This window comes from Liolophura sinensis, chromosome 1, assembly GCF_032854445.1.
Source record: "Liolophura sinensis isolate JHLJ2023 chromosome 1, CUHK_Ljap_v2, whole genome shotgun sequence".
Classification (NCBI taxonomy): Eukaryota; Metazoa; Mollusca; class Polyplacophora; order Chitonida; family Chitonidae; genus Liolophura; species Liolophura sinensis.
Window position 1 is genome coordinate 1,408,375 of NC_088295.1, and position 27,913 is coordinate 1,436,287.

The window sequence follows — 27,913 nt, forward strand, 5'->3', positions numbered from 1 at the left end:
AAGCATTTTTAAGCCGTAAAATGGTGTTTTTAAAAGCAAACTGGATGACTAGTAACATTATGAAACATTATGAAGTCCGGATTTTGTGATGACTGAATCGTCTGCTGTTACCGCGCGTTTGTAGTGGCGCGTAGTTTCTGTCCTTCAAAGTCATCTGCATGATTGGCAACATCTCCAACACCCGATTGTCATGATCCCTAAGACGAATTGCTGCATTTCACAATGTTAATCTCCGGTAACAAACTGAGACAAGTTAGTGGTCTGTTTTCTTCGGCTGCTGTCCTATTTGTACGTCGAGGAAAAGCTGTGGAGCCCCAGTTTATACCCACACGTTGGTTTAGAGGCAACAAGTGGGACAATCTACACGGTACTGTCAGTAGTGTCACATTTGTGCTGAATTAAAATAGGCCTACACTTGGCTAGAAGGCTAGAGAATCGTGAAATGTAGAAGAGAACAAAGATGACACAGCCGTCAATGATACATATATGCCAAGAATAGAAAGGACCCCTTGCAACTAGATAAGAAATTGTCCCACTCCGGTGCAGCAGTGAGGTGTAGTTTTTTCAACGCAGAAAAAGAACCAAAACTTACTTGAATATGAAGTACAATTACTGAAGAACGTGTGTGAAAAATTGGAGTGGTTGGATCTATGCTTTTTGTGTTATCAAAAGACAAAAATAGGGTCAGAAGCAGATTTTGCTATTTTAAGGTGTTTTCCTGAGGAATTTCCTTCATAATAAAACTACATGCACATGTATGATTATGTCAACCAATATCATTGCCACATATTTGGTGTCTAGTTAGGGAGTTAAGCTATAATGAATTATCATGTTGGTTCAAGCAATCACATTTCGTTAAATTGAAAACAAGGAAATAATTTGACAGTTCAGAGGAACTCTACATTCACCATTACACTGTAGCAAGTACCATAATTAAGCCACAAAGTGTGGGATTGTTTTAATTAGTGAGTTTTGCAGAGTTAATTCATAAATAATATATGTTAATTTAAAGAATAAACATCAACCTATGTGAAGGGTCTTGTATCAGTATGTATATATGTGTGTGTATATTGTCCTTGCAGTGAAAGAGGTGAAAGTCCAGGAGGAATGTCCTTCACAAACTCACACTGGTGGCCAGCTTCAAGAAAAATTCAGAAAGGCCATGAGTAAAGTTCCACAGCCAGGTAAATGGAAAATATTTCATTGAAGAAAGAAAAAAACCCAACAACAGACAAATCCAGGCCTCACGCATGTTATGACATTATGAGACAGCCAAAACAATAAGATTATGAGTAGCAGCAAACGTTACTTGTTTGCATTGAATGCAAAACCTTCAGATCTAGACCATTGATTTTGTTAATCTCTGTAAGTGGTGTCTGTTTATTGTGTTTGATGAATTTTGAATGACTTGAGTATTCAAGCTTCTGAAATTCTTGTAGTTTGTAAGTTGATATATGCGCCTTCTGTAAGTGTTACCTCTAGTTGGTACAGTTCACAGCAGCGTCACTGTCATTTATGAAGAGCTATGTCCCCTGAACAGTTTAATGCACATATCATCTTTAAAACGGATCCAAGTCCAAGCTCAGGCTGTTTATTCCCTCAGTGGAAGAAGCATCAGATGAAATTGTAGACCATCATATCTGTGACTTTTTGTACATGTACATGTACAGCTGCAAAAGTATCACAAATGTTACTGCTCTGTTTAATTGATGACTTGACAGTAGTGGTTGTCTCGACGGCTGAGTTTAATGAGAATGAAGGCAGATGGATGAGGAGAGGTGTTACCTGCGCGTCCTTCACCAGTGTGTCGTTAGATCCTCCTGTTGTGTCCTTCTGTGTTAACAGGACAAGGTAAAAACATTAACAGTGTTTCCTCAACAGTTTTAACAATTTAAATAGACTCAAGTGGACCATAAAGGAATGAATAAGATGGGAGTTTAACTTTCTTATGAGATACTTTACTCGTATCAGTATCAGATTTTTGTTGATTGACTCCCTTCCTGTGCCCACAGTCAATAACAGTGGATATACATGCAGTGACAAATTCAACAAAAGCACTGAAAAAAAAACATTATGTAATTATATACTGTAACCAAATAAATGCAAAAATCTTCATGACAATATATTTTTGAACATTTAATTTTTTATCTGTTTTGTTTTTTCAGTCGCTTTCACAACATTCTTCAAAAAAGTAAACATTTTGCTATTAACGTGTTGTCGTGTGACCAGGTAAGTGTATGCTTTATGATTTAAATAAAATCATAAAAATAAAGGTAGAATAGTACATGCACGGGCAGAATAAAGCAAAGTCTTCATTATTCAGTGGATTTCAGCTAACAAAAATATGTCTGTGGAGAGAATATTTAGTAGTTCTCTGTCATTGGCCAGGAGTGTCTGAAGTTCCACACCTTTACCAATATGGGCATGATTTACATTTTGGGGCGTACTGTACATTAATTGGCATAATTTACATTTTTAGGTGTACCACACATATTTAGTAATGTGCTGTACATCATTAAGCTGATGCATGCTATATATTTATTGGTGTACTGTACATTGATGAGCTTGATGTACATTTAATGGTGTACTGTACACTAATGGGCAAGATGTACATTTAGTGGTGTATATGTATTATACATTAATGGGAATGCTGTTCATTTAGTAGTGTACTGTACATTAATGGGAATGCTGTACATTTAGTAGTGTACTGTACATTAATGGGAATGCTGTACATTTAGTAGTGTACTGTACATTAATGGGAATGCTGTACATTTAGTAGTGTACTGTACATTAATGGGAATGCTGTACATTTAGTAGTGTACTGTACATTAATGGGAATGCTGTACATTTAGTAGTGTGCTGTATATTAATGGGAATGCTTTACATTTAGTGGCACACTGTACATTAATGGGAATGCTGTACATTTAGTGGTGTACTGCATATTAATTGGATTGCTGTATATTTAGTGATGTACTGTATATTAATGGGAATGCTGTACATTAGTGGTGCACTGTACATTAATGGGAATGCTGTACATTTAGTGTTGTACTCTACAGTAATGGGAATGCTGTACATTTAGTGGAATGGGAATGCTGTACATTTAGTGGTGTACTGTGTATTAATTGGATTGCTGTACATTTAGTGGTGCACTGTACATTAATGTGAATGCTGTACATTTAGTTGTGTACTGTACATTAATGGGAATGTTGTACATTTAGTGGAATGGGAATGCTGTACATTTAGTGGTGTTCTGTTTATCAAAGGGAATTTTGTATCTTTAATGGTGCACTGTACATTAATGGGAATGCTGTACATTTAGTGGAAAGGAAATCCTGTACATTTAGTGGTGTACTGTATATTAATGGGAATGTTATACATTTAGTGGCAGGGGCCTACACTAATAAACAAGTTGTACATTTCATAATGGCTATAAATTAATAATGTGCGTTAGGCTGTACCCAATACAACCGGCATTATGGTGGGAGGAAACCGGGCAGAGTCCAGAGGAAACCCATGACCATCAGCAGGTTGCTGACAGATCTTCCCACTTATGGCATTTGTACAATACTGATTTGCATTATATGTACATTTCCAATTATCAGGTACAGTATGGTGTACATTTTTCTAAACCAGCTCTGGAGGACAAGAACCAGTTTGAGTCAGTACCCTTTGAGGAAGGCCTAGAGGTAAAGTGAACCTTCAGAGAGTACAATACACTGAGTCAGTACCCTTTGAAGAGTGAGTGAGTGAGTGCTTGGGGTTTAACGTCGTACTCAACAATTTTTCAGTCATATGACGACGAAGGAATCCTTAGGGTGCATGTACGTGTAATGTGCCTCCTTGTTGCAGGACGGATTTCCACCGCTCTTTTATTTAGTGCTGCTTCACTGAGACGACATACCGAAGGCAAGTAAGTTGCCCCGCCCGAGCCATTATACTGATACGGGTCAACCAGTCGTTGCACTATCCCCTTCATGCTGAACGCCAAGCGAGGAAGTGACAACTTCCTCTTTTAAAGTCTTAGGTGTGACTCGATCAAGGATTGATCCTGGATCTACCGGTCCCGAAGCGGACGCTCTACCAACTGTGCTATCCGGGCCAGTACCCTTTGAAGAAGGCCTAGAGGTAAAGTGAACTTTCAGAGGGTACAATACACTGAGTCAGTACCCTTTGAGGAAGGCCTAGAGGTAAAGTGAACCTTCAGAGAGTACAATACACTGAGTCAGTACCCTTTGAGGAAGGCCTAGAGGTAAAGTGAACCTTCAGAGAGTACAATACACTGAGTCAGTACCCTTTGAGGAAGGCCTAGAATTAAAGTGAAACCTCAGAGAGTACAATACACTGAGTCAGTTCCCTTTGGGGAAGTCCTAGAGTTAAAGTGAAACCTCAGAGAGTACAATACACTGAGTCAATACCCTTTGAGGAAGGCCTAGAGTTAAAGTTAAACCTCAGAGAGTACAATACACTGAGTCAGTACCCTTTGAGGAAGGCCTAGAGTTAAAGTTAAACCTCAGAGAGTACAAAAATGCACTCCATTCTTTCTGAAAGACATCTAGCCATTGGTGGACTTATTTTCAATAGGTTGTAACCCATAACTCACTTTAAAAAAAAATTTTTAAAATGAAAACTGACTGATAAGTATATTGGATAGGAACATTGGATGTTATGACATGATCAGTTTAAATGGGAGTTCTTTATTGCATCATTTGTGGCAGAATTTGGCAGAAACTCCAGTCAATTTAGCTAACTCAACTGACGGTTCATAAAAGGGTCCTACCCCCCAAATTTCAGTGGGATTTTTATTACGGTTTTTATTTTCTATATTTTTGATTGAGTGTTAGCTTGTTTAAGGCTTCTTTGACATTGTTTCTGCCAAACTTTCTGATGATCTCAGTCCATAAATCTGTTAAATTGATGCAGGTTTATACTGTATCATATACTATATCAGACTGTTCATTGTTGTGTTTGTTTATCTGATAACAGTGACTTACCTGGCAGGGTGTAGGAGAGTTATCAGGCTGTTGAGCAGTTCTTCTGTGTGTTGTGTTTGTTTATCTGATAACAGTGACTTACCTGGCAGGGTGTAGGAGAGTTATCAGGCTGTTGAGCAGTTCTTCTATGTATTGTGTTTGTTTATCTGATAACAGTGACTTACCTGGCAGGGTGTAGGAGAGTTATCAGGCTGTTGAGCAGTTCTTCTGTGTGTTGTGTTTGTTTATCTGATAACAGTGACTTACCTGGCAGGGTGTAGGAGAGTTATCTGGCTGTTGAGCAGTTCTTCTGTGTGTTGTGTTTGTTTATCTGATAACAGTGACTTACCTGGCAGGGTGTAGGAGAGTTATCAGGCTGTTGAGCAGTTCTTCTATGTGTTGTGTTTGTTTATCTGATAACAGTGACTTACCTGGCAGGGTGTAGGAGAGTTATCAGGCTGTTGAGCAGTTCTTCTATGTGTTGTGTTTGTTTATCTGATAACAGTGACTTACCTGGCAGGGTGTAGGAGAGTTATCAGGCTGTTGAGCAGTTCTTCTGTGTGTTGTGTTTGTTTATCTGATAACAGTGACTTACCTGGCAGGGTGTAGGAGAGTTATCAGGCTGTTGAGCATTTCTTCTATGTGTTGTGTTTGTTTATCTGATAACAGTGACTTACCTGGCAGGGTGTAGGAGAGTTATCAGGCTGTTGAGCATTTCTTCTATGTGTTGTGTTTGTTTATCTGATAACAGTGACTTACCTGTCAGGGTGTAGGAGAGTTATCTGGCTGTTGAGCAGTTCTTCTGTGTGTTGTGTTTGTTTATCTGATAACAGTGACTTACCTGTCAGGGTGTAGGAGAGTTATCTGGCTGTTGAGCAGTTCTTCTGTGTGTTGTGTTTGTTTATCTGATAACAGTGACTTACCTGTCAGGGTGTAGGAGAGTTATCAGGCTGTTGAGCATTTCTTCTGTGTGTTGTGTTTGTTTATCTGATAACAGTGACTTACCTGACAAGGTGTAGCAGTGACATCAGTCTGTTCATTGTGCTGTATGTTTAGATCTGATAACAGTGACTTATCTGACAGGGTGTACTGGTGATATCAGGCTGAGCTTTTCTTCTCTGTGTTGTGTTTGTTTATCTGATAACAGTGACTTACCTGTCAGGGTGTAGGAGAGTTATCAGGCTGTTGAGCATTTCTTCTGTGTGTTGTGTTTGTTTATCTGATAACAGTGACTTACCTGACAAGGTGTAGCAGTGACATCAGTCTGTTCATTGTGCTGTATGTTTAGATCTGATAACAGTGACTTATCTGACAGGGTGTACTGGTGATATCAGGCTGAGCTTTTCTTCTGTGTGTTGTGTTTGTTTATCTGATAACAGTGATTTACCTGACAGGGTGTACTAGTGATATCAGGCTGTTGAACTGTTCTTCTGTGTGTTGTGTTTGTTTATCTGATTGCAGTGACTTACCTGACAGGGTGTAGTAGTGATATCAGGCTGTTGAGCTCTTCTTCTTTCTGTGCGTTGTGTTTGTTTATCTGATGGTAATGACTTACCTGACAGGGTGTAGTAGTGATATCAAGCTGTTGAGCTGTTTTTCTGTGTGTTGTGTTTGCCTATCTGATGGCAGTGGCCTACCTGGCAGAGTGCAGCAGTGATATCAGGCTGTTGAGCTGTTCTTCTGTGTGTTGTGACAGGGTGTAGCAGTGATATCATAATCAGTGATATCAGGCTGTTGCAGTGATTTCAGGCTGTTGAGCTGTTCTTCTGTGTGTTGTGACAGGGTGTAGCAGTGATATCATAAGCTGTCCTTCTGTGTGTTGTGTTTGTCTATCTGATAACAGTGACTTACCTGACAGGGTGTAGCAGTGATATCAAGCTGTTAAGCTGTCCTTTTGTGTGTTGTGTTTGTCTGTCTGATGACATTGGCCTACCTGGCAGAGTGCAGCAGTGATATCAGGCTGTTGAGCTGTTCTTCTGTGTGTTGTGTTTGTTTATCTGATAACTGTGACTTACCTGACATGGTGTAGTAGTGATATCAGGCTGTTGAGCAGTTTTTCTGTGTGTTGTGTTTGTTTATCTGATAACAGTGACTTACCTGACAGAGTGTACTAGTGATATCTGGCTGATGAGCTGTTTTTCTGTGTGTTGTGTTTATTTATCTGATGGCAGTGGCCCACCTGGCAGAGTGCAGCAGTGATACCAGGCTGTTGAGCTGTTCTTCTGTGTGTTGTGTTTGTTTATCTGATAACAGTAACTTACCTGACAGGGTGTAGTAGTGATATTGGGCTGTTGAGCTGTTCTTCTGTGTGTTGTGTTTTTTTAACTGATGGCAGTGACTTGCCTAACAGGGTGTAGTACTGATATCAAGCTGTTAAGCTGTTTTTTTGTGTGTTGTGTTTGTTTATCTGATAACAGGGACTTACCCGACAGGGTGTAGCAGTGATATCAGGCTGTTAAGCTGTCCTTTTGTGTGTTGTGTTTGTCTATTTGATGGCAGTGACTTACCTCACAGGGTGTACTAGTGATATCTAGCTGTCTAGCTGTCCTTTTATGTGTTGTATGTTTATATCTGATGACAGTGACTTACTTGACAGGGTGTACCAGTGATATCAGGCTGTTCAGCTGTCCTTGAGTGCCAGGCCCATGCTGTACACTCCGTGGGGGATCACCAAGTATGGTATGGCACGGTCTTAAGGGTATTGCTTCACGAACATGCTCAACAGTCTCTTCTCTACTTCACCAGGTAAGCTCATTAACAGGTGCAGTCTAACAGTTAGCCACCTATCAATCATGTCTAAAGCACTTTTTGTCTTGAACTTCAGCGCGTTGTAGTTTACTTAGTCATGGATGATGAAGTCAGCACAGGCTCATCAAGAGTGTACCTGGTCATGGATGATGGAGTCAGTACAGGGTAAACCAGAATGTACATGGTCATGGATTATGAAGTAATCAGCAAGACGCTTAGCAAGAGTGTACCTGGTCATAGATGATGAAGTCACCACAGATCCAGCCTAAATGTACCTGGTCATGGAAGATGAAGTCACCACAGGCTCAGCCAGAGTGTACCTGGTCATGGATGAAGTTACCACAGGCTCAGCCAGAGTGCACCTGGTCATGAAAGATGGTCACCACAAATCCAGCCAAAATGTGACTAATCATGGAAGATGAAGTTACCACAGGCTCAGCCAGAGTGCACCTAGTCATGGATGAAGTTACCACAGGCTGAGCCAGAGTGCACCTGGTCATGGAAGATGAAGTTACCACAGGCTCAGCCAGAGTGCACCTGGTCATGAAAGATGAAGTCACCACAAATCCAGCCAAAATGTGACTAATCATGGAAGATGAAGTTACCACAGGCTCAGCCAGAGTGTATCTGGTCATGGATGAAGTTACCACAGGCTCAGCCAGAGTGCACCTGGTCATGGAAGATGAAGTTACCACAGGCTCAGCCAGAGTGCACCTGGTCATGAATGATGAAGTTACCACAGGCTCAGCCAGAGTGCACCTGGTCATGAATGATGAAGTTACCACAGGCTCAGCCAGAGTGCACCTGGTCATGGAAGATGAAGTTACCACAGGCTCAGCCAGAGTGCACCTGGTCATGGATGATGAAGTCACCACAGGCTCAGCCAGAGTGCACCTGGTCATGGAAGATGAAGTTACCACAGGCTCAGCCAGAGTGCACCTGGTCATGAATGATGAAGTTACCACAGGCTCAGCCAGAGTGTACCTGGTCATGGAAGATGAAGTCACCACAAATCCAGCCACAGGGCACTTGGTCATGAAAGATGAAGTTACCACAGGCTCAGCCAGAGTGTACCTGGTCATGAATGATGAAGTCACCACAGATCCATCCAGAGTGCACCTGGTCATGGAAGATGAAGTTACCACAGGCTCAGCCAGAGTGTACCTGGTCATGAATGATGAAGTCACCACAGATTCAGCCAGAGTGTACCTAGTCATGGAAGATGAAGTTACCACAGGCTCAGCCAGAGTGTATCTGGTCACCGATGATGAAGTCACCACAGGCTCAGCCAGAGTGCACCTGGTCATGGATGATGAAGTCACCACAGATCTAGCCAGAATGTAACAGGTCATGGAAGATGAAGTTACCACAGGGTAAGCCAGAGTATACCTGGTCATGGATAATGAAGTCACCACAACTCCAACCAGACTGCACCTGGTCATGGAAGATGAAGTCACCACAGGCTCAGCCAGAGTGTACCTGCTCATGGATGATGAAGTCACCACAGATCCAGCCAAAATGTACCTGGTCATGGAAGATGAAGTTACCACAGGGTAAGCCAGAGTGTACCTGGTCATGGATGATGAAGTCAGCACAGGGTAAGCCAGAGTGAACCTGGTCATGGATGATGAAGTCACCACAAATCCAGCCAGAGTGCACCAGGTCATGGAAGAGGAAGTTACCACAGGCTCAGCCAGGGTGCACCTAGTCATGGAAGAGAAAGTTACCACAGGCTCAGCCAGAGTGTACCTGGTCATGGAAGATGAAGTAACCACAAATCCAGCCAGAGTGTAGCTGGTTGTGGAAGATGAAGTTACCACAGGGTAAACCAGAGTGTACTTGGTCATGGATGATGAAGTCACCACAAATCCAGCCAGAGTGCACCTGGTTGTGGAAGATGAAGTTACCACAGGCTCATCCACAGTGTACCTTGTCATGGATGATGAAGTCACCACATATCCAGCCAGAATTACCTGGTCATGGAAGATGAAGTTACCACAGGGTAAGCCAGAGTCTACCTGGTCATGGAAGATGAAGTCACCACAACTCCAGCCAGAGTGCACTTGGTCATGGAAGATGAAGTTACCACAGGCTCAGCCAGAGTGTACCTGGTCATGGAAGATGAAGTCACCACAGATCCATCCAGAGTGGACCTGGTTGTGGAAGATGAATTTAGTACAGGGTAAGCCAGAGTGTACCTGGTCATTGATGATGGAGTCACCACAGGCTCAGCCAGGGTGCACCTAGTCATGGAAGAGAAAGTTACCACAGGCTCAGCCAGAGTATACCTGGTCATGGAAGATGAAGTAACCACAAATCCAGCCAGAGTGTACCTGGTTGTGGAAGATGAAGTTACCACAGGGTAAACCAGAGTGTACTTGGTCATGGATGATGAAGTCACCACAAATCCAGCCAGAGTGCACCTGGTTGTGGAAGATGAAGTTACCACAGGCTCATCCACAGTGTACCTTGTCATGGATGATGAAGTCACCACATATCCAGCCAGAATTACCTGGTCATGGAAGATGAAGTTACCACAGGGTAAGCCAGAGTCTACCTGGTCATGGAAGATGAAGTCATCACAACTCCAGCCAGAGTGCACTTGGTCATGGAAGATGAAGTTACCACAGGCTCAGCCAGAGTGTACCTGGTCATGGAAGATGAAGTCACCACAGATCCATCCAGAGTGCACCTGGTTGTGGAAGATGAATTTAGTACAGGGTAAGCCAGAGTGTACCTGGTCATTGATGATGGAGTCACCACAAATCCAGCCAGAGTGCACCAGGTCATCGAAGATGAAGTTACCACAGGCTCAGCCAGAGTGCACCTAGTCATGGAAGAGGAAGTTACCACAGGCTGAACCAGAGAGCACCTGGTCATGGAAGATGAAGTTACCACAGGCTCAGCATTAGTGTACCTTGTCATGGAAGATGAAGTTACCACAAATCCAGCCAGAGTGTAGCTAGACATGGAAGATGAAGTTACCACAGGCTCAGCCAGAGTGTATCTGGTCACCGATGATGAAGTCACCACAGGCTCAGCCAGAGTGCACCTGGTCATGGATGATGAAGTCACCACAGATCTAGCCAGAATGTAACAGGTCATGGAAGATGAAGTTACCACAGGGTAAGCCAGAGTTTACCTGGTCATGGATAATGAAGTCACCACAACTCCAACCAGACTGCACCTGGTCATGGAAGATGAAGTCACCACAAGCTCAGCCAGAGTGTACCTGCTCATGGATGATGAAGTCACCACAGATCCAGCCAAAATGTACCTGGTCATGGAAGATGAAGTTACCACAGGGTAAGCCAGAGTGTACCTGGTCATGGATGATGAAGTCAGCACAGGGTAAGCCAGAGTGTACCTGGTCATGGATGATGAAGTCACCACAAATCCAGCCAGAGTGCACCAGGTCATGGAAGATGAAGTTACCACAGGCTCAGCCAGGGTGCACCTGGTCATGGAAGAGAAAGTTACCACAGGCTCAGCCAGAGTGTACCTGGTCATGGAAGATGAAGTAACCACAAATCCAGCCAGAGTGTACCTGGTTGTGGAAGATGAAGTTACCACAGGGTAAACCAGAGTGTACTTGGTCATGGATGATGAAGTCACCACAAATCCAGCCAGAGTGCACCTGGTTGTGGAAGATGAAGTTACCACAGGCTCATCCACAGTGTACCTTGTCATGGATGATGAAGTCACCACATATCCAGCCAGAATGTACCTGGTCATGGAAGATGAAGTTACCACAGGGTAAGCCAGAGTCTACCTGGTCATGGAAGATGAAGTCACCACAACTCCAGCCAGAGTGCACTTGGTCATGGAAGATGAAGTTACCACAGGCTCAGCCAGAGTGTACCTGGTCATGGAAGATGAAGTCACCACAGATCCATCCAGAGTGCACCTGGTTGTGGAAGATGAATTTAGTACAGGGTAAGCCAGAGTGTACCTGGTCATTGATGATGGAGTCACCACAAATCCAGCCAGAGTGCACCAGGTCATCGAAGATGAAGTTACCACAGGCTCAGCCAGAGTGCACCTAGTCATGGAAGAGGAAGTTACCACAGGCTGAACCAGAGTGCACCTGGTCATGGAAGATGAAGTTACCACAGGCTCAGCAATAGTGTACCTTGTCATGGAAGATGAAGTTACCACAAATCCAGCCAGAGTGTAGCTGGTTGTGGAAGATGAAGTTACCACAGGGTAAACCAGAGTGTACTTGGTCATGGATGATGAAGTCACCACAAATCCAGCCAGAGTGCACCTGGTTGTGGAAGATGAAGTTACCACAGGCTCATCCACAGTGTACCTGGTCATGGATGATGAAGTCACCACATATCCAGCCAGAATGTACCTGGTCATGGAAGATGAAGTTACCACAGGGTAAGCCAGAGTCTATCTGGTCATGGAAGATGAAGTCACCACAACTCCAGCCAGAGTGCACTTGGTCATGGAAGATGAAGTTATTACAGGCTCAGCCAGAGTGTACCTGGTCATGGAAGATGAAGTCACCACAGATCCATCCAGAGTGCACCTGGTTGTGGAAGATGAATTTAGTACAGGGTAAGCCAGAGTGTACCTGGTCATTGATGATGGAGTCACCACAAATCCAGCCAGAGTGCACCAGGTCATGGAAGATGAAGTTACCACAGGCTCAGCCAGAGTGCACCAGGTCATCGAAGATGAAGTTATCACAGGCTCAGCCAGAGTGCACCTAGTCATGGAAGAGGAAGTTACCACAGGCTGAACCAGAGTGCACCTGGTCATGGAAGATGAAGTTACCACAGGCTCAGCAATAGTGTACCTTGTCATGGAAGATGAAGTTACCACAAATCCAGCCAGAGTGTAGCTGGTTGTGGAAGATGAAGTTACCACAGGCTGAACCAGAGCGTACCTGGTCATGGATGATGAAGTCAGCACAGGGTAAGCCAGAGTGCACCTGTTCACGGAAGATGAAGTCACCACAGACTGAGCCAGAGTGCACCTGTTCATGGAAGATGAAGTTACCACAGGCTCAGCCAGAGTGTACCTGGTCATTGATGATAAAGTTACCACAGGCTCAGCCAGAGTGCACCTAATAATAGATGATGAAGTTACCACAGGCTCAGCCAGAGTGTACCTGGTCATTGATGATAAAGTTACCACAGGCTCAGCCAGAGTGCACCTGATAATAGATGATGAAGTTACCACAGGCTCAGCCAGAGTGTACCTGGTCATGGATGATGAAGTCAGCACAGGGTAAGCCAGAGTGCACCTGGTCATGGATGATGACGTCACCACAGATCCATCCAGAGCGTACCTGGTCATAGATGATGAAGTTACCACAGGCTCAGCCAGAGTGGATGATGAAGCCCAGCCGTCATTATTTGCTTGACTGACAAAATTGACAGCTCTATGTGTTACCATCAATTTGCTTGTATGTTCTCAAAACCTAAAAAATGATACATACTGATGGATTGATTGATTTCTTTATAGGCATTTGTCTCCCTGTCAGAGCACTAGTTGACCATATAATAGCCCAGCAACCACGGGTTGTTGTATCAACTGCCCTTGATTATGACTGCCAGGCAGAAGATCCTGAATTCCGAGCAACATACACTGTGCATTCTGATTTAGAGGATCATGCACTGCACTTTCAGACTAAGAGCAATATACACTATACTTTCTCATTCAGAGCAACATACACTTTACTTTCTGACCCAGAGCAGCATGCACTGTACTTTCTGTTCGAGAGCAACCTACGCTGTACTTTGTTATCCAGAGCAACACACACTGTACTTTGTTATCCAGAGCAACCTACACTGTACTTTGTTATCCAGAGCAACACACACTGTACTTTCTGATTCAGGGCAGCATACACTGTACTCTCTGACCCAGAGCAACCTACACTGTACTTTGTTATCCAGAGCAACACACACTGTACTTTCTGATCCAGGGCAGCATACACTGTACTCTCTGACCCAGAGCAACCTACACTGAACTTTGTTATCCAGAGCAGCATACACTGAACTTTCTGTTCAAGAGCAACCTACACTGTACTTTGTTATCCAGAGCAGCATACACTGTACTTTCTTTTCAAGAGCAACCTACACTGTACTTTGTTATCCAGAGCAACATACACTGTACTTTGTTATCCAGAGCAACATACACTGTAGTTTCTGATTCAGAGCAACATACACTGTACTCTCTGACCCAGAGCAACATACACTGTACTTTGTTATCCAGAGCAACATACACTGTACTTTCTGATTCAGTGCAACATACACTGTACTCTCTGACCCAGAGCAACCTACACTGTACTTTGTTATCCAGACCAGCATACACTGTACTTTCTGTTCAAGAGCAACATACACTGTACTTTGTTATCCAGACCAGCATACACTGTACTTTCTGTTCAAGAGCAACATACACTGTACTTTGTTATCCAGAGCAACACACACTGTACTTTCTGTTCAAGAGCAACATACACTGTACTTTGTTATCCAGAGCAACATACACTGTACTTTGTTATCCAGAGCAACATACACTCTACTTTCTGATTCAGGGCAACATACACTTTAGTTTCTGATTCACATCAACTTCGAGGAATTTCACATCATTCTGGTGTATTCAGTGGTCTGTACGAAATGATGATATGATTTTAAAGCACACTGTATCATTCACCTATGGTTATGTACCTCAGTTCATACAGATCTGTTGGGGATGAGATATTTCTCAAAGCCTTTGAAGATGCCACATTACCATTTGAAGAATGGACTCACGAAGCTCACCTCAGAATGGCCTGGAATTATATTACACAGTTTGGTAAGGATGGAGCCACACCATTAATAAAGTAAGTACGTTGAACACATTCAAAACTAGTATCTGTCTTTGTGTCATTATAAGAAGGCTACCTGGTTGTAATGGAGGCCTTTGAGAACATACCTGTATATGACACATGATTTAGTCCAGGACCAAGTAACTCCTTCCCTGGTTGTAATGGAGGCCTTTGAGAACATACCTGTATATGACACATGATTTAGTCCAGGACCAAGTCACTCCTTCCCTGTTTGTAATGGAGGCCTTTGGGAGCATGCCTGTATATGACACATGATTTAGTCCAGGACCAAGTCACTCCTTCCCTGGTTGTAATGGAGGCCTTTGAGAACATACCTGTATATGACACATGATTTAGTCCAGGACCAAGTCACTCCTTCCTTGGTTGTAATGGAGGCCTTTGAGAGCATATCTGTATATGACACATGATTTAGTCCAGGACCAAGTCACTCCTTCCCTGGTTGTAATGGAGGCCTTTGGGAGCATGCCTGTATATGACACATGATTGAGTGCAGGAAGAGTCACTCCTTCCTTGGTTGTTTTGGAGGCCTTTGAGAACATACCTGTATATGACACATGATTGAGTGCAGGAAGAGTCAGTCCTTCCCTGGTTGTAATGGAGGCTTTTGAGAACATACCTGTATATGACACATGATTTAGTCCAGGACCAAGTCACTCCTTCCCTGGTTGTAATGGAGGCCTTTGAGAACATACCTGTATATGACACATGATTGAGTGCAGGAAGAGTCACTCCTTCCCTGGTTGTAATGGAGGCCTTTGAGAGCATATCTGTATATGACACATGATTTAGTCCAGGACCAAGTCAGTCCTTCCTTGGTTGTAATGGAGGCCTTTGAGAACATACCTGTATATGGCACATGATTTAGTCCATGACCAAGTCAGTCCTTCCTTGGTTGTAATGGAGGCCTTTGAGAACATACCTGTATATGACACATGATTTAGTCCAGGAAGAGTCACTCCTTCCCTGGTTGTAATGGAGGCCTTTGGGAGCATGCCTGTATATGACACATGATTGAGTGCCGGAAGAGTCACTCCTTCCTTAGTTGTTTTGGAGGCCTTTGAGAACATACCTGTATATGACACATGATTGAGTGCAGGAAGAGTCAGTCCTTCCCTGGTTGTAATGGAGGCTTTTGAGAACATACCTGTATAAGACACATGATTTAGTCCAGGACCAAGTAACTCCTTCCTTGGTTGTAATGGAGGCCTTTGAGAACATACCTGTATATGACACATGATTTAGTCCAGGAAGAGTCACTCCTTCCCTGGTTGTAATGGAGGCCTTTGAGAACACACCTGTATATGACACATGATTTAGTCCAGGACCAAGTCACTCCTTCCTTGGTTGTGTTGGAGGCTTTTGAAAACATACCTGTATATGACACATGATTTAGTCCAGGACCAAGTAACTCCTTCCCTGGTTGTAATGGAGGCTTTTGAGAACATACCTGTATATGACACATGATTTAGTCCAGGACCAAGTCACTCCTTCCCTGGTTGTAATGGAGGCCTTTTAGAACACACCTGTATATGACACATGATTTAGTCCAGGACCAAGTAACTCCTTCACTGGTTATAATGGAGGCCTTTGAGAGCATACCTGTATATGACACATGATTCAGTGCAGGAAGAGTCACTCCTTCCCTGGTTGTAATGGAGGCCTTTGAGGGCATACCTGTATATGACACATGATTCAGTGCAGGAAGAGTCACTCCTTCCTTGGTTGTAATGGAGGCCTTTGAGAACATACCTGTATATGACACATGATTGAGTGCAGGAAGAGTCACTCCTTCCCTGGTTGTAATGGAGGCCTTTGAAAGCATGCCTGTATATGACACATGATTCAGTGCAGGGCCAATCATGTATATGACACATGATTTAGTCCAGGGCCAAGTCACTCCTTCCCTGGTTGTAATGGAGGCCTTTGAGAGCATACCTGTATATGACATATGATTCAGTGCCGGAAGAGTCACTCCTTCCTTGGTTGTTTTGGAGGCCTTTGAGAACATACCTGTATATGACACATGATTCAGTGCAGGAAGAGTCACTCCTTCCTTGGTTGTTTTGGAGGCCTTTGAGAACATACCTGTATATGACACATGATTTAGTCCAGGAACAAGTCACTCCTTCCTTGGTTGTAATGGAGGCCTTTGAGAACATACCTGTATATGACACATGATTTAGTCCAGGACCAAGTAACTCCTTCCCTGGTTGTAATGGAGGCCTTTGAGAACATACCTGTATATGACACATGATTTAGTCCAGGGAGAGTCACTCCTTCCCTGGTTGTAATGGAGGCCTTTGAGAACACACCTGTATATGACACATGATTTAGTCCAGGACCAAGTCACTCCTTCCTTGGTTGTATTGGAGGCTTTTGAGAACATACCTGTATATGACACATGATTTAGTCCAGGACCAAGTCACTCCTTCCTTGGTTGTAATGGAGGCTTTTGAGAACATACCTGTATATGACACATGATTTAGTCCAGGACCAAGTCAGTCCTTCCCTGGTTGTAATGCAGGCCTTTGAGAACACACCTGTATATGACACATGATTGAGTGCAGGAAGAGTCACTCCTTCCCTGGTTGTAATGGAGGCTTTTGAGAACACACCTGTATATGACAAATGATTTAGTCCAGGACCAAGTAACTCCTTCCTTGGTTGTAATGGAGGCTTTTGAGAACATACCTGTATATGACACATGATTTAGTCCAGGACCAAGTCACTCCTTCCCTGGTTGTAATGGAGGCCTTTGAGAACATACCTGTATATGACACATGATTTAGTCCAGGACCAAGTCACTCCTTCCCTGGTTATAATGGAGGTCTTTGAGAACATACCTGTATATGACACATGATTTAGTCCAGGACCAAGTAACTCCTTCCCTGGTTGTAATGGAGGCCTTTGAGAACATACCTGTATATGACACATGATTTAGTCCAGGACCAAGTCACTCCTTCCCTGGTTGTAATGGAGGCTTTTGAGAACATACCTGTATATGATACATGATTTAGTCCAGGACCAAGTCACTCCTTCCCTGGTTGTAATGGAGGCCTTTGAGAACATACCTGTATATGACACATGATTCAGTGCAGGAAGTCGCTCCTTCCTTGGTTGTAATGGAGGCCTGTGAGAGCATACCTGTATATGACACATGATTTAGTCCATGACCAAGTCAGTCCTTCCTTGGTTGTAATGGAGGCCTTTGAGAACATACCTGTGTGTGACACATGATTCAGTGCAGGAAGAGTCACTCCTTCCCTGGTTGTAATGGAGGCCTTTGAGAGCATACCTGTATATGACACATGATTCAGTGCAGGAGGAGTCACTGCTTCCTTGGTTGTAATGGAGGTCTTTGAGAACATACCTGTATATGACACATGGTTCAGTGCAGGAAGATTCACTCCTTCCTTGGTTGTAATGGAGGCCTTTGAGAACATACCTGTATATGACACATGATTTAGTGCAGGACCAAGTCACTCCTTCCTTGGTTGTATTGGAGGCTTTTCAGAACATACCTGTATATGACACATGATTTAGTCCAGGACCAAGTCAGTCCTTCCCTGGTTGTAATGGAGGCCTTTGAGAACATACGTGTATATGACACATGATTTAGTCCAGGAAGAGTCACTCCTTACCTGGTTGTAATGGAGGTCTTTGAGAACATACCTGTATATGACACATGATTTAGTCCAGGACCAAGTAACTCCTTCCCTGGTTGTAATGGAGGCCTTTGAGAACATACCTGTATATGACATATGATTCAGTGCCGGAAGAGTCACTCCTTCCCTGGTTGTAATGGAGGCCTTTGAGAACATACCTGTATATGACACATGATTTAGTCCAGGACCAAGTCAGTCCTTCCTTGGTTGTAATGGAGGCTTTTGAGAACATACCTGTATATGACACATGATTTAGTCCAGGACCAAGTCACTCCTTCCCTGGTTATAATGGAGGCCTTTGAGAACATACCTGTATATGACACATGATTTAGTCCAGGACCAAGTAACTCCTTCCCTGGTTGTAATGGAGGCCTTTGAGAACATACCTGTATATGACACATGATTTAGTCCAGGACCAAGTCACTCCTTCCCTAGTTGTAATGGAGGCCTTTGAGAGCATACCTGTATATGACACATGATTTAGTCCAGGACCAAGTAAGTCCTTCCCTGGTTGTAATGGAGGCCTTTGAGAACGTACCTGTATATGACACATGATTCAGTGCAGGAAGAGTCACTCCTTCCTTGGTTGTAATGGAGGCCTTTGAGAACATACCTGTATGTGACACATGATTCAGTGCAGGAAGAGTCACTCCTTCCCTGGTTGTAATCGAGGCCTTTGAGAGCATACCTGTGTTTGACACATGATTCAGTGCAGGAGGAGTCACTCCTTCCTTGGTTGTAATGGAGGTCTTTGAGAACATACCTGTATATGACACATGGTTGAGTGCAGGAAGATTCACTCCTTCCTTGGTTGTAATGGAGGCCTTTGAGAACATACCTGTATGTGACACATGATTCAGTGCAGGAAGAGTCACTCCTTACCTGGTTGTAATGGAGGCCTTTGAGAACATACCTGTATATGACACATGATTCAGTGCAGGACCAAGTCACTCCTTCCTTGGTTGTATTGGAGGCTTTTGAGAACATACCTGTATATGACACATGATTTAGTCCAGGACCAAGTCACTCCTTCCTTGATTGTAATGGAGGCCTTTGAGAACATACCTGTATATGACACATGATTTAGTCCAGGACCAAGTCACTCCTTCCCTGGTTATAATGGAGGCCTTTGAGAACATACCTGTATATGACACATGATTTAGTCCAGGACCAAGTAACTCCTTCCCTGGTTGTAATGGAGGCCTTTGAGAACATGCCTGTATATGACACATGATTTAGTCCAGGACCAAGTCACTCCTTCCCTGGTTGTAATGGAGGCCTTTGAGAACATACCTGTACATGACACATGATTCAGTGCAGGAAGAGTCACTCCTTCCTTGGTTGTAATGGAGGCCTTTGAGAACATACCTGTATGTGACACATGATTCAGTGCAGGAAGAGTCACTCCTTCCCTGGTTGTAATGGAGGCCTTTGAGAGCATACCTGTATATGACACATGATTGAGTGCAGGAGGAGTCACTCCTTCCTTGGTTGTAATGGAGGTCTTTGAGAACATACCTGTATATGACACATGGTTGAGTGCAGGAAGATTCACTCCTTCCTTGGTTGTAATGGAGGCCTTTGAGAACATACCTGTATATGACACATGATTCAGTGCAGGACCAAGTCACTCCTTCCTTGGTTGTATTGGAGGCTTTTGAGAACATACCTGTATATGACACATGATTTAGTCCAGGACCAAGTAACTCCTTCCCTGGTTGTAATGGAGGCCTTTGAGAACATACCTGTATATGACACATGATTTAGTCCAGGAAGAGTCACTCCTTACCTGGTTGTAATGGAGGTCTTTGAGAACATACCTGTATATGACACATGATTTAGTCCAGGACCAAGTAACTCCTTCCCTGGTTGTAATGGAGGCCTTTGAGAACATACCTGTATATGACACATGATTTAGTCCAGGAAGAGTCACTCCTTACCTGGTTGTAATGGAGGTCTTTGAGAACATACCTGTATATGACACATGATTTAGTCCAGGACCAAGTAACTCCTTCCCTGGTTGTAATGGAGGCCTTTGAGAACATACCTGTATATGACACATGATTTAGTCCAGGAAGAGTCACTCCTTACCTGGTTGTAATGGAGGTCTTTGAGAACATACCTGTATATGACACATGATTTAGTCCAGGACCAAGTAACTCCTTCCCTGGTTATAATGGAGGCCTTTGAGAACATACCTGTATATGACATATGATTCAGTGCCGGAAGAGTCACTCCTTCCCTGGTTGTAATGGAGGCCTTTGAGAACATACCTGTATATGACACATGATTTAGTCCAGGACCAAGTCACTCCTTCCCTGGTTGTAATGGAGGCCTTTGAGAACATACCTGTATATGACACATGATTTAGTCCAGGACCATGTCACTTCTTCCCTGGTTATAATGGAGGCCTTTGAGAACATACCTGTATATGACACATGATTTAGTCCAGGACCAAGTAACTCCTTCCCTGGTTGTAATGGAGGCCTTTGAGAACATACCTGTATATGACACATGATTTAGTCCAGGACCAAGTCACTCTTTCCCTAGTTGTAATGGAGGCCTTTGAGAACATACCTGTATATGACACATGATTTAGTCCAGGACCAAGTAACTCCTTTCCTGGTTGTAATGGAGGCCTTTGAGAACGTACCTGTATATGACACATGATTCAGTGCAGGAAGAGTCACTCCTTCCTTGGTTGTTTTGGAGGCCTTTGAGAGCATACCTGTATATGACACATGATTTAGTCCAGGACCAAGTCACTCCTTCCTTGGTTGTAATGGAGGCCTTTGAGAACATACCTGTATATGACACATGATTCAGTGCAGGAAGTCACTCCTTCCCTGGTTGTAATGGAGGCCTTTGAGAACACACCTGTATATGACACATGATTTAGACCAGGACCAAGTAACTCCTTCCCTGGTTGTAATGGAGGCCTTTGAGAACATACCTGTATATGACACATGATTTTGTCCAGGACCAAGTCACTCCTTCCCTGGTTGTAATGGAGGCCTTTGAGAACATACCTGTATATGACACATGATTTAGTCCAGGACCAAGTCACTCCTTCCCTGGTTGTAATGGAGGCCTTTGAGAGCATACCTGTATATGACACATGATTCAGTGCAGGAAGAGTCACTCCTTCCTTGGTTGTTTTGGAGGCCTTTGAGAACATACCTGTATATGACACATGATTGAGTGCAGGAAGAGTCAGTCCTTCCCTGGTTGTAATGGAGGCTTTTGAGAACACACCTGTATATGACAAATGATTTAGTCCAGGACCAAGTCAGCCCTTCCCTGGTTGTAATGGAGGCCTTTGAGAGCATACCTGTATATGACACATGATTGAGTGCAGGAAGAGTCAGTCCTTCCCTGGTTGTAATGGAGGCCTTTGAGAACATACCTGTATATGACACATGATTTAGTCCAGGACCAAGTAACTTCTTCCCTGGTTGTAATGGAGGCCTTTGAGAACATACCTGTATATGACACATGATTGAGTGCAGGAAGAGTCACTCCTTCCCTGGTTGTAATGGAGGCCTTTGAGAACATACCTGTATATGACACATGATTTAGTCCAGGACCAAGTCACTCCTTCCTTGGTTGTAATGGAGGCCTTTGAGAACATACCTGTATATGACACATGATTGAGTGCAGGAAGAGTCACTCCTTCCTTGGTTGTAATGGAGGCCTTTGAGAACATACCTGTATATGACACATGATTTAGTCCAGGACCAAGTCACTCCTTCCCTGGTTGTAATGGAGGCCTTTGAGAACATACCTGTATATGACACATGATTGAGTGCAGGAAGAGTCACTCCTTCCTTGGTTGTAATGGAGGCCTTTGAGAACATACCTGTATATGACACATGATTGAGTGCAGGAAGAGTCACTCCTTCTGCCTGATTCTGGGGGCTGCAATGATCTTAGACAGGCATTGTGGTGTTTGTTTACAGGTTAGGAGCACAGACATTAATATTTTATGACCATTATTGATCTCTAAAAGATCTCTAAAATTGATCTCTAAAAGTGGTTGGGCGAATTTTGAGCAAATGTGGTAAGAAGAATTTCACAAAAATTGAAATGGAGAAATTTAGCTTTCATTCAGTTTAATTCGTTTTACTTCATCTTTCAGAAAGGGTATTCTCAACTATAATGAAAAAAACAAAGATAAGGTAAGAGATCAGCATCTGATTTTTACAGTCTGTTTTGGCATAGGGAAATCCTGCCATAGACCAACCAGTTGTCCATGAGAAGGGCACTGTTTATGTTGTGTGTGTCAGCCATGTTGTCATGTGATGCGAGACTGTAGAGATATTATGATTGGACACTCACTCTTTCCAGCTGAGCAGGGCAAACGGTGAAGTTTTGATACTTTCCTAACAGACAGCTAACATCTGATGTGCTGCAGCTGGCTAAGCTAATTTACAAGCTAATTTTAATACAGCAGTGTGCTATCAGTAGTTACTACATGTGATATGCTGAGTTAAGTTATTATCTAATTTTAATACAGTAGTGTACTACCAGTAGTTACTGCATGTGATACTTTGAGTTAAGTTATTATCTAATTTTAATACAGTAGTGTGCTACCAGTAGTTACTACATGTGATACTTTGAGTTAAGTTATTATCTAATTTTAATACAGTAGTGTGCTACCAGTAGTTACTACATGTGATACTTTGAGTTAAGTTATTATCTAATTTTAATACAGCAGTGTACCACCAGGAGTTACTACATGTGATACTTTGAGCTAAGTTATTAGCCAATTTTAATACAGTAGTGTGCTACCAGTAGTTACTACATGTGATACACTGAGTTAAGTTATTAGTGAATTTTAATACAGTAGTGTTCTACTGGTAGTTGCGACATGTTGCGAAAAAGGTTGTTAGCAGTTATGCACAAGGCTTAGCAAAGAGATATTATTTTTTGATAATAGATGATATACGTAAATTTTCCTAAAAGGCCTATACATGTATATTGTAATTTCTTTTCTCCCGGCAGATCAAGACTGGTTATCATGAAACAGTGACGATGTTCTACATTCACCTCATCTCAGATGCCATCCAAACATCTGGCTGTCAACATGAAACTTTTGAAGATTTTATTGCGAACAACAGTTACCTGATGGAGAGAAGCTTAATCCTGAACTACTACAGCCCAGAGAGGATTGCTGATCAGGAATGCAGACACAGGTATTAGGCAGCATTTAATCCGTGCCTCGTACATGTATTACCCAGTGCTTGTCATCTTCTTCCCAAGTCCCCTACTGATACTGGAGAGGATCTGTTAGGCTTTAGCATTGATAATCATAATATGACCTGTTAAACTTAGACATTGACAACCATAATATGTGGTAGGCCTAAACATTGACAATCATAATATGTGTTAGGCCTAAACATTGACAACCATAATATGTGGTAGGCCTAAACATTGACAACCATAATATGTGGTAGGCCTAAGCATTGACAACCTTTATATGTGGTAGGCCTAAACATTGACAATCATAATATGTGTTAGGCCTAAACATTGACAATCATAATATGTGTTAGGCCTAAGCATTGACAACCATAATATGTGGTAGGCCTAAACATTGACAATCATAATATGTGTTAGGCCTAAACATTGACAATCATAATATGTGTTAGGCCTAAGCATTGACAACCATAATATGTGGTAGGCCTAAACATTGACAATCATAATATGTGTTAGGCCTAAACATTGACAATCATAATATGTGTTAGGCCTAAGCATTGACAACCATAATATGTGGTAGGCCAAGACATTGACAACCATTGTATGTGTTAGGCCTAATCATTGGCAATCATATTATGTGGTAGGCCTAAGCATTGACAACCATTATATGTGTTAGGCCTAATCATTGGCAATCATATTATGTGGTAGGCCTAAGCATTGACAACCATGATATGTCTTGGGCCTAAACATTGAGTGAGTGAGTGCTTGGGGTTTAACGTTGTACTCAACAATATGACGCCGAAGGAATCCTTGGGGTGTATGTAATGTGCCTCTTTGTTGCAGAACAGATTTCCACCGTTCTTTCATCTAGTGCTGCTTCACTGAGACGATTTACTGAAGGCAAGTAAGCCGCCCCGCGCGAGCCACTATACTGATACACGTCAGTCAGTCATTGCACTATCCCCTTGCTGAAGGCCAAGCGAGGAAGTCACAACTTCCTATTTTAAGGTCTCAGTTGTGACTCAATCCAGGATTGATTTGTGGCATTGACAATCATAATATGTGGTAGGCCTAAACATTGACAATCATAATATGTGTTAGGCCTAAGCATTGACAACCATGATATGTGTTAGGCCAAGACATAGGGAAACATGATATGTGTTAGGCCTAAGCATTGACAATCATAATATGTGTTAGGCCTAAACATTGACAATCATAATATGTGTTAGGCCTAAGCATTGACAACCATGATATGTGTTAGGCCAAGACATTGGGAAACATGATATGTGATAGGCCAAGACATTGACAATCATAATATGTGTTAGGCCAAGACATTGACAATCATAATGTGTTAGGCCTAAACATTGACAATCATTATATGTGTTAGGCCTAAGCATTGACAACCATAATATGTGTTAGGCCAAGACCATGGTATGTGTTCATGGTTACGGACTAAACATTAACAGTCATAATATGATGTGTAAGGTCTAAACGTTGACAATCATAATATGATGTGTTAGGTGTAAACGTTGACAATCATAATATGATGTGTAAGGTCTAAACGTTGACAATCATAATATGATGTGTAAGGTCTAAACGTTGACAATCATAATATGATGTGTAAGGTCTAAACGTTGACAATCATAATATGATGTGTAAGGTCTAAACGTTGACAATCATAATATGATGTGTAAGGTCTAAACGTTGACAATCATAATATGATGTGTTAGGTGTAAACGTTGACAATTATAATATGATGTGTAAGGTCTAAACGTTGACAATCATAATATGATGTGTAAGGTCTAAACATTGACAATCATAATATGATGTGTAAGGTCTAAACGTTGACAATCATAATATGATGTGTTAGGTGTAAACATTGGCAAATCGCTTCCTTATTGCGTGCATATATTGTGTCTTCTTGTGGCAGGGCTATTCCATTCCTATTGCGACCACTGAAGTATCATGCTGAAGACAACATACAGGACACCCAACCTAGTCACATTATACTGACACAAGGCCAACCAAAGTTTCCTCGCTCTAACCTCTCAGTGATCAGTGCCATAATCAGGTGCCTGGGCATATCAAAGCAATGAGACCGCTTCGGTGGCCTAATGGTTAGACAGCGTCTGCCTCAAAGTCACGAGACCAGAGATCAAACCTGGATCAGGTCACACCAAAGACAAGGAAACCGGACTGGTTGGTCCAGTGTCCGTATAATGTGACTGTAGGGTGTCATGACTGGCATCACTTCGGCATGACACTTCAGTGGAATCGCCCTGCCACAAGGAAACACAGTATATGTACACACACCTAATTACCCCTCGTTGCCACATGACTGAAAACTTGTTAAGTATGACGTTAAACCCCCTAGCATTCATTCATTCATTCATTTTAAACATTAGCAACCAAACATGATGAGTCAGACACAAGAATGGACAGTCACAATGTGAGGCATCAGGCCTAAGCATTAACAGCCATGTCCTAAGTACTGTTGAGCTGTGTACAATACTGCCAACTAAATGCTAGAACTTGCATGTAGGAGATACATGAATGCAACACTTCAGCTCAATACATTAAGTACTGAAATCTCCAACGTGGTAATTTACGGTAATTAGTATGCACACAGAGCATCAGCGATAGTGCTGTACATGTGTGCAAACCCTGAGCTCAATACAGATACCACCTCTAACATTTTGTTTAACAGTGAGTCTAATACACATTACACTAAGTCAGGAATTCAGTAGTTTACAGTGTTTAATATGTACACACCAAATCAACACTGGAATATCATCCTTGTGTTATTGTACTCTACATGTGTGCACACCCTGAGCTCAATACCTGCAGTACCTTTTAAGATACCACTTCTAACATTTTGTTTAACAGTGATTCTAATACACAATACACTAAGTCAGGAATTTGGTAATTTATGGTGTTTAATATGTACACACCAAATCAACACTGGAATATCACCCTTGTGTTATTATGTGCAAACCTTGAGCTCAATACCTGCAAGTACTAAAAATATATCCTGTTGTTTTCAGATTTATGGAACCAGACAAGAAGGCTTTGCCATAAGTGACATTTAAAACTGGAGAACTTTATTACCACAATGGCAGAAGTATAGACTTGTCCTGTCATGCTGGCTCTTCAGGCAGGAATTGTGCAAAGGGAGCAGTTTTGTTGTGAGACTCCAGGGTGCATAGTGTGGGCTTTTCTTTACCATCAGTCATCTTGCTACCACAGCATGCCAGGACTGTTGAAGTCAGTAATAGAACTTACAGTGAGTCAACCTACAGCTGAAAGTCACAGCAGTGAACATAGAACCTCAGCAAAGATTCAGCACTGAACAAACAACTATTGAAGGAATCAGCAAAGTCACAGAATAACTGGAGTTTTACATTGATAGTTTGTCTTTAGGTACAGACACATGTGGTCCTAAGAAAAATAAATACAACAATGATGTTGGGCATTCAGGGCCATACAATATTAGGAAAATACGTGGAGTTCGTAAATATGTAATAATTTTTCAAAATCATGAAGTTGTCCAAATTAGTTTCCAGTGAGATTTTAATCATTCAGTACAGAGCAATGGACATCTGGGTAAAGATGTCACAAATCCTGCTTTCATCTCGTAGAACGTACATTTCAATTACAGCATTGGTCACCAAGCTATTTGGGTTGAGTATGGTAGACTGATTCACAGCTATTTGAGTTCAGTGTGGTAGACTGATTCACAGCTATTTGAGTTCAGTGTGGTAGACTGATTCACAGCTATTTGAGCTGTATTTTAGACTGATTCACAGCTATTTGAGTTCAGTGTGGTAGACTGATTCACAGCCATTTGAGTTCAGTATTTTAGACTGATTCACAGCTATTTGAGTTCAGTATTTTAGACTGATTCACAGCTATTTGAGTTCAGTGTGGTAGACTGATTCACAGCTAGTTGATTCACAGCTATTTGAGTTCAGTGTGGTAGACTGATTCACAGCTATTTGAGTTCAGTATTTTAGACTGATTCACAGCTATTTGAGTTCAGTGTGGTAGACTGATTCACAGCTATTTGAGTTCAGTGTGGTAGACTGATTCACAGCTATTTGAGTTCAGTGTGGTAGACTGATTCACAGCTATTTGAGTTCAGTGTGGTAGACTGATTCACAGCTATTTGAGTTCAGTATTTTAGACTGATTCACAGCAGAGTTCAGTATTTTAGACTGATTCACAGCTGAGTTCAGTACTTTAGACTGATTCACAGCTATTTGAGTTCAGTATTTTAGACTGATTCACAGCTATTTGAGTTCAGTGTGGTAGACTGATTCACACATGTTGATATATTTATCTCATAGGTGTTTTTCCACAGATGTTGTGGACATGGGTCACTCACAATAAATTGTAAACTGCGCATCCATTGTGTGTATTGTATGAAAAAGGCTGTTGTCAGTTTCGGAGAATTATAGAGAAGTTTCTGTAGATTCCAATCTTGCCTGGTGTGA

General features: G+C 42.4%; 1 protein-coding gene across 2 annotated transcripts; it reads left to right on the forward strand.

Annotated features, from left to right (window-relative positions):
* Window positions 1–152: 152 nt before the first annotated feature.
* Window positions 153–27,842, forward strand: LOC135471863 (uncharacterized). Of its 2 annotated transcripts, none has more exons than XM_064751275.1 (10): window positions 153–367; window positions 1,083–1,184; window positions 1,722–1,851; window positions 2,166–2,229; window positions 3,603–3,686; window positions 7,567–7,715; window positions 14,404–14,553; window positions 22,363–22,402; window positions 23,229–23,419; window positions 26,465–27,842. In XM_064751275.1, exons 1-10 carry the CDS (start codon window positions 223–225, stop codon window positions 26,496–26,498), a joined length of 1,089 nt encoding a protein of 362 aa, XP_064607345.1. In that variant the 5' UTR covers window positions 153–222; the 3' UTR covers window positions 26,499–27,842. The 2 variants fall into 2 exon arrangements, with proteins under 2 accessions (XP_064607345.1, XP_064607352.1); XM_064751282.1 differs by having other exon boundaries at window positions 235–252.
* Window positions 27,843–27,913: the final 71 nt, after the last annotated feature.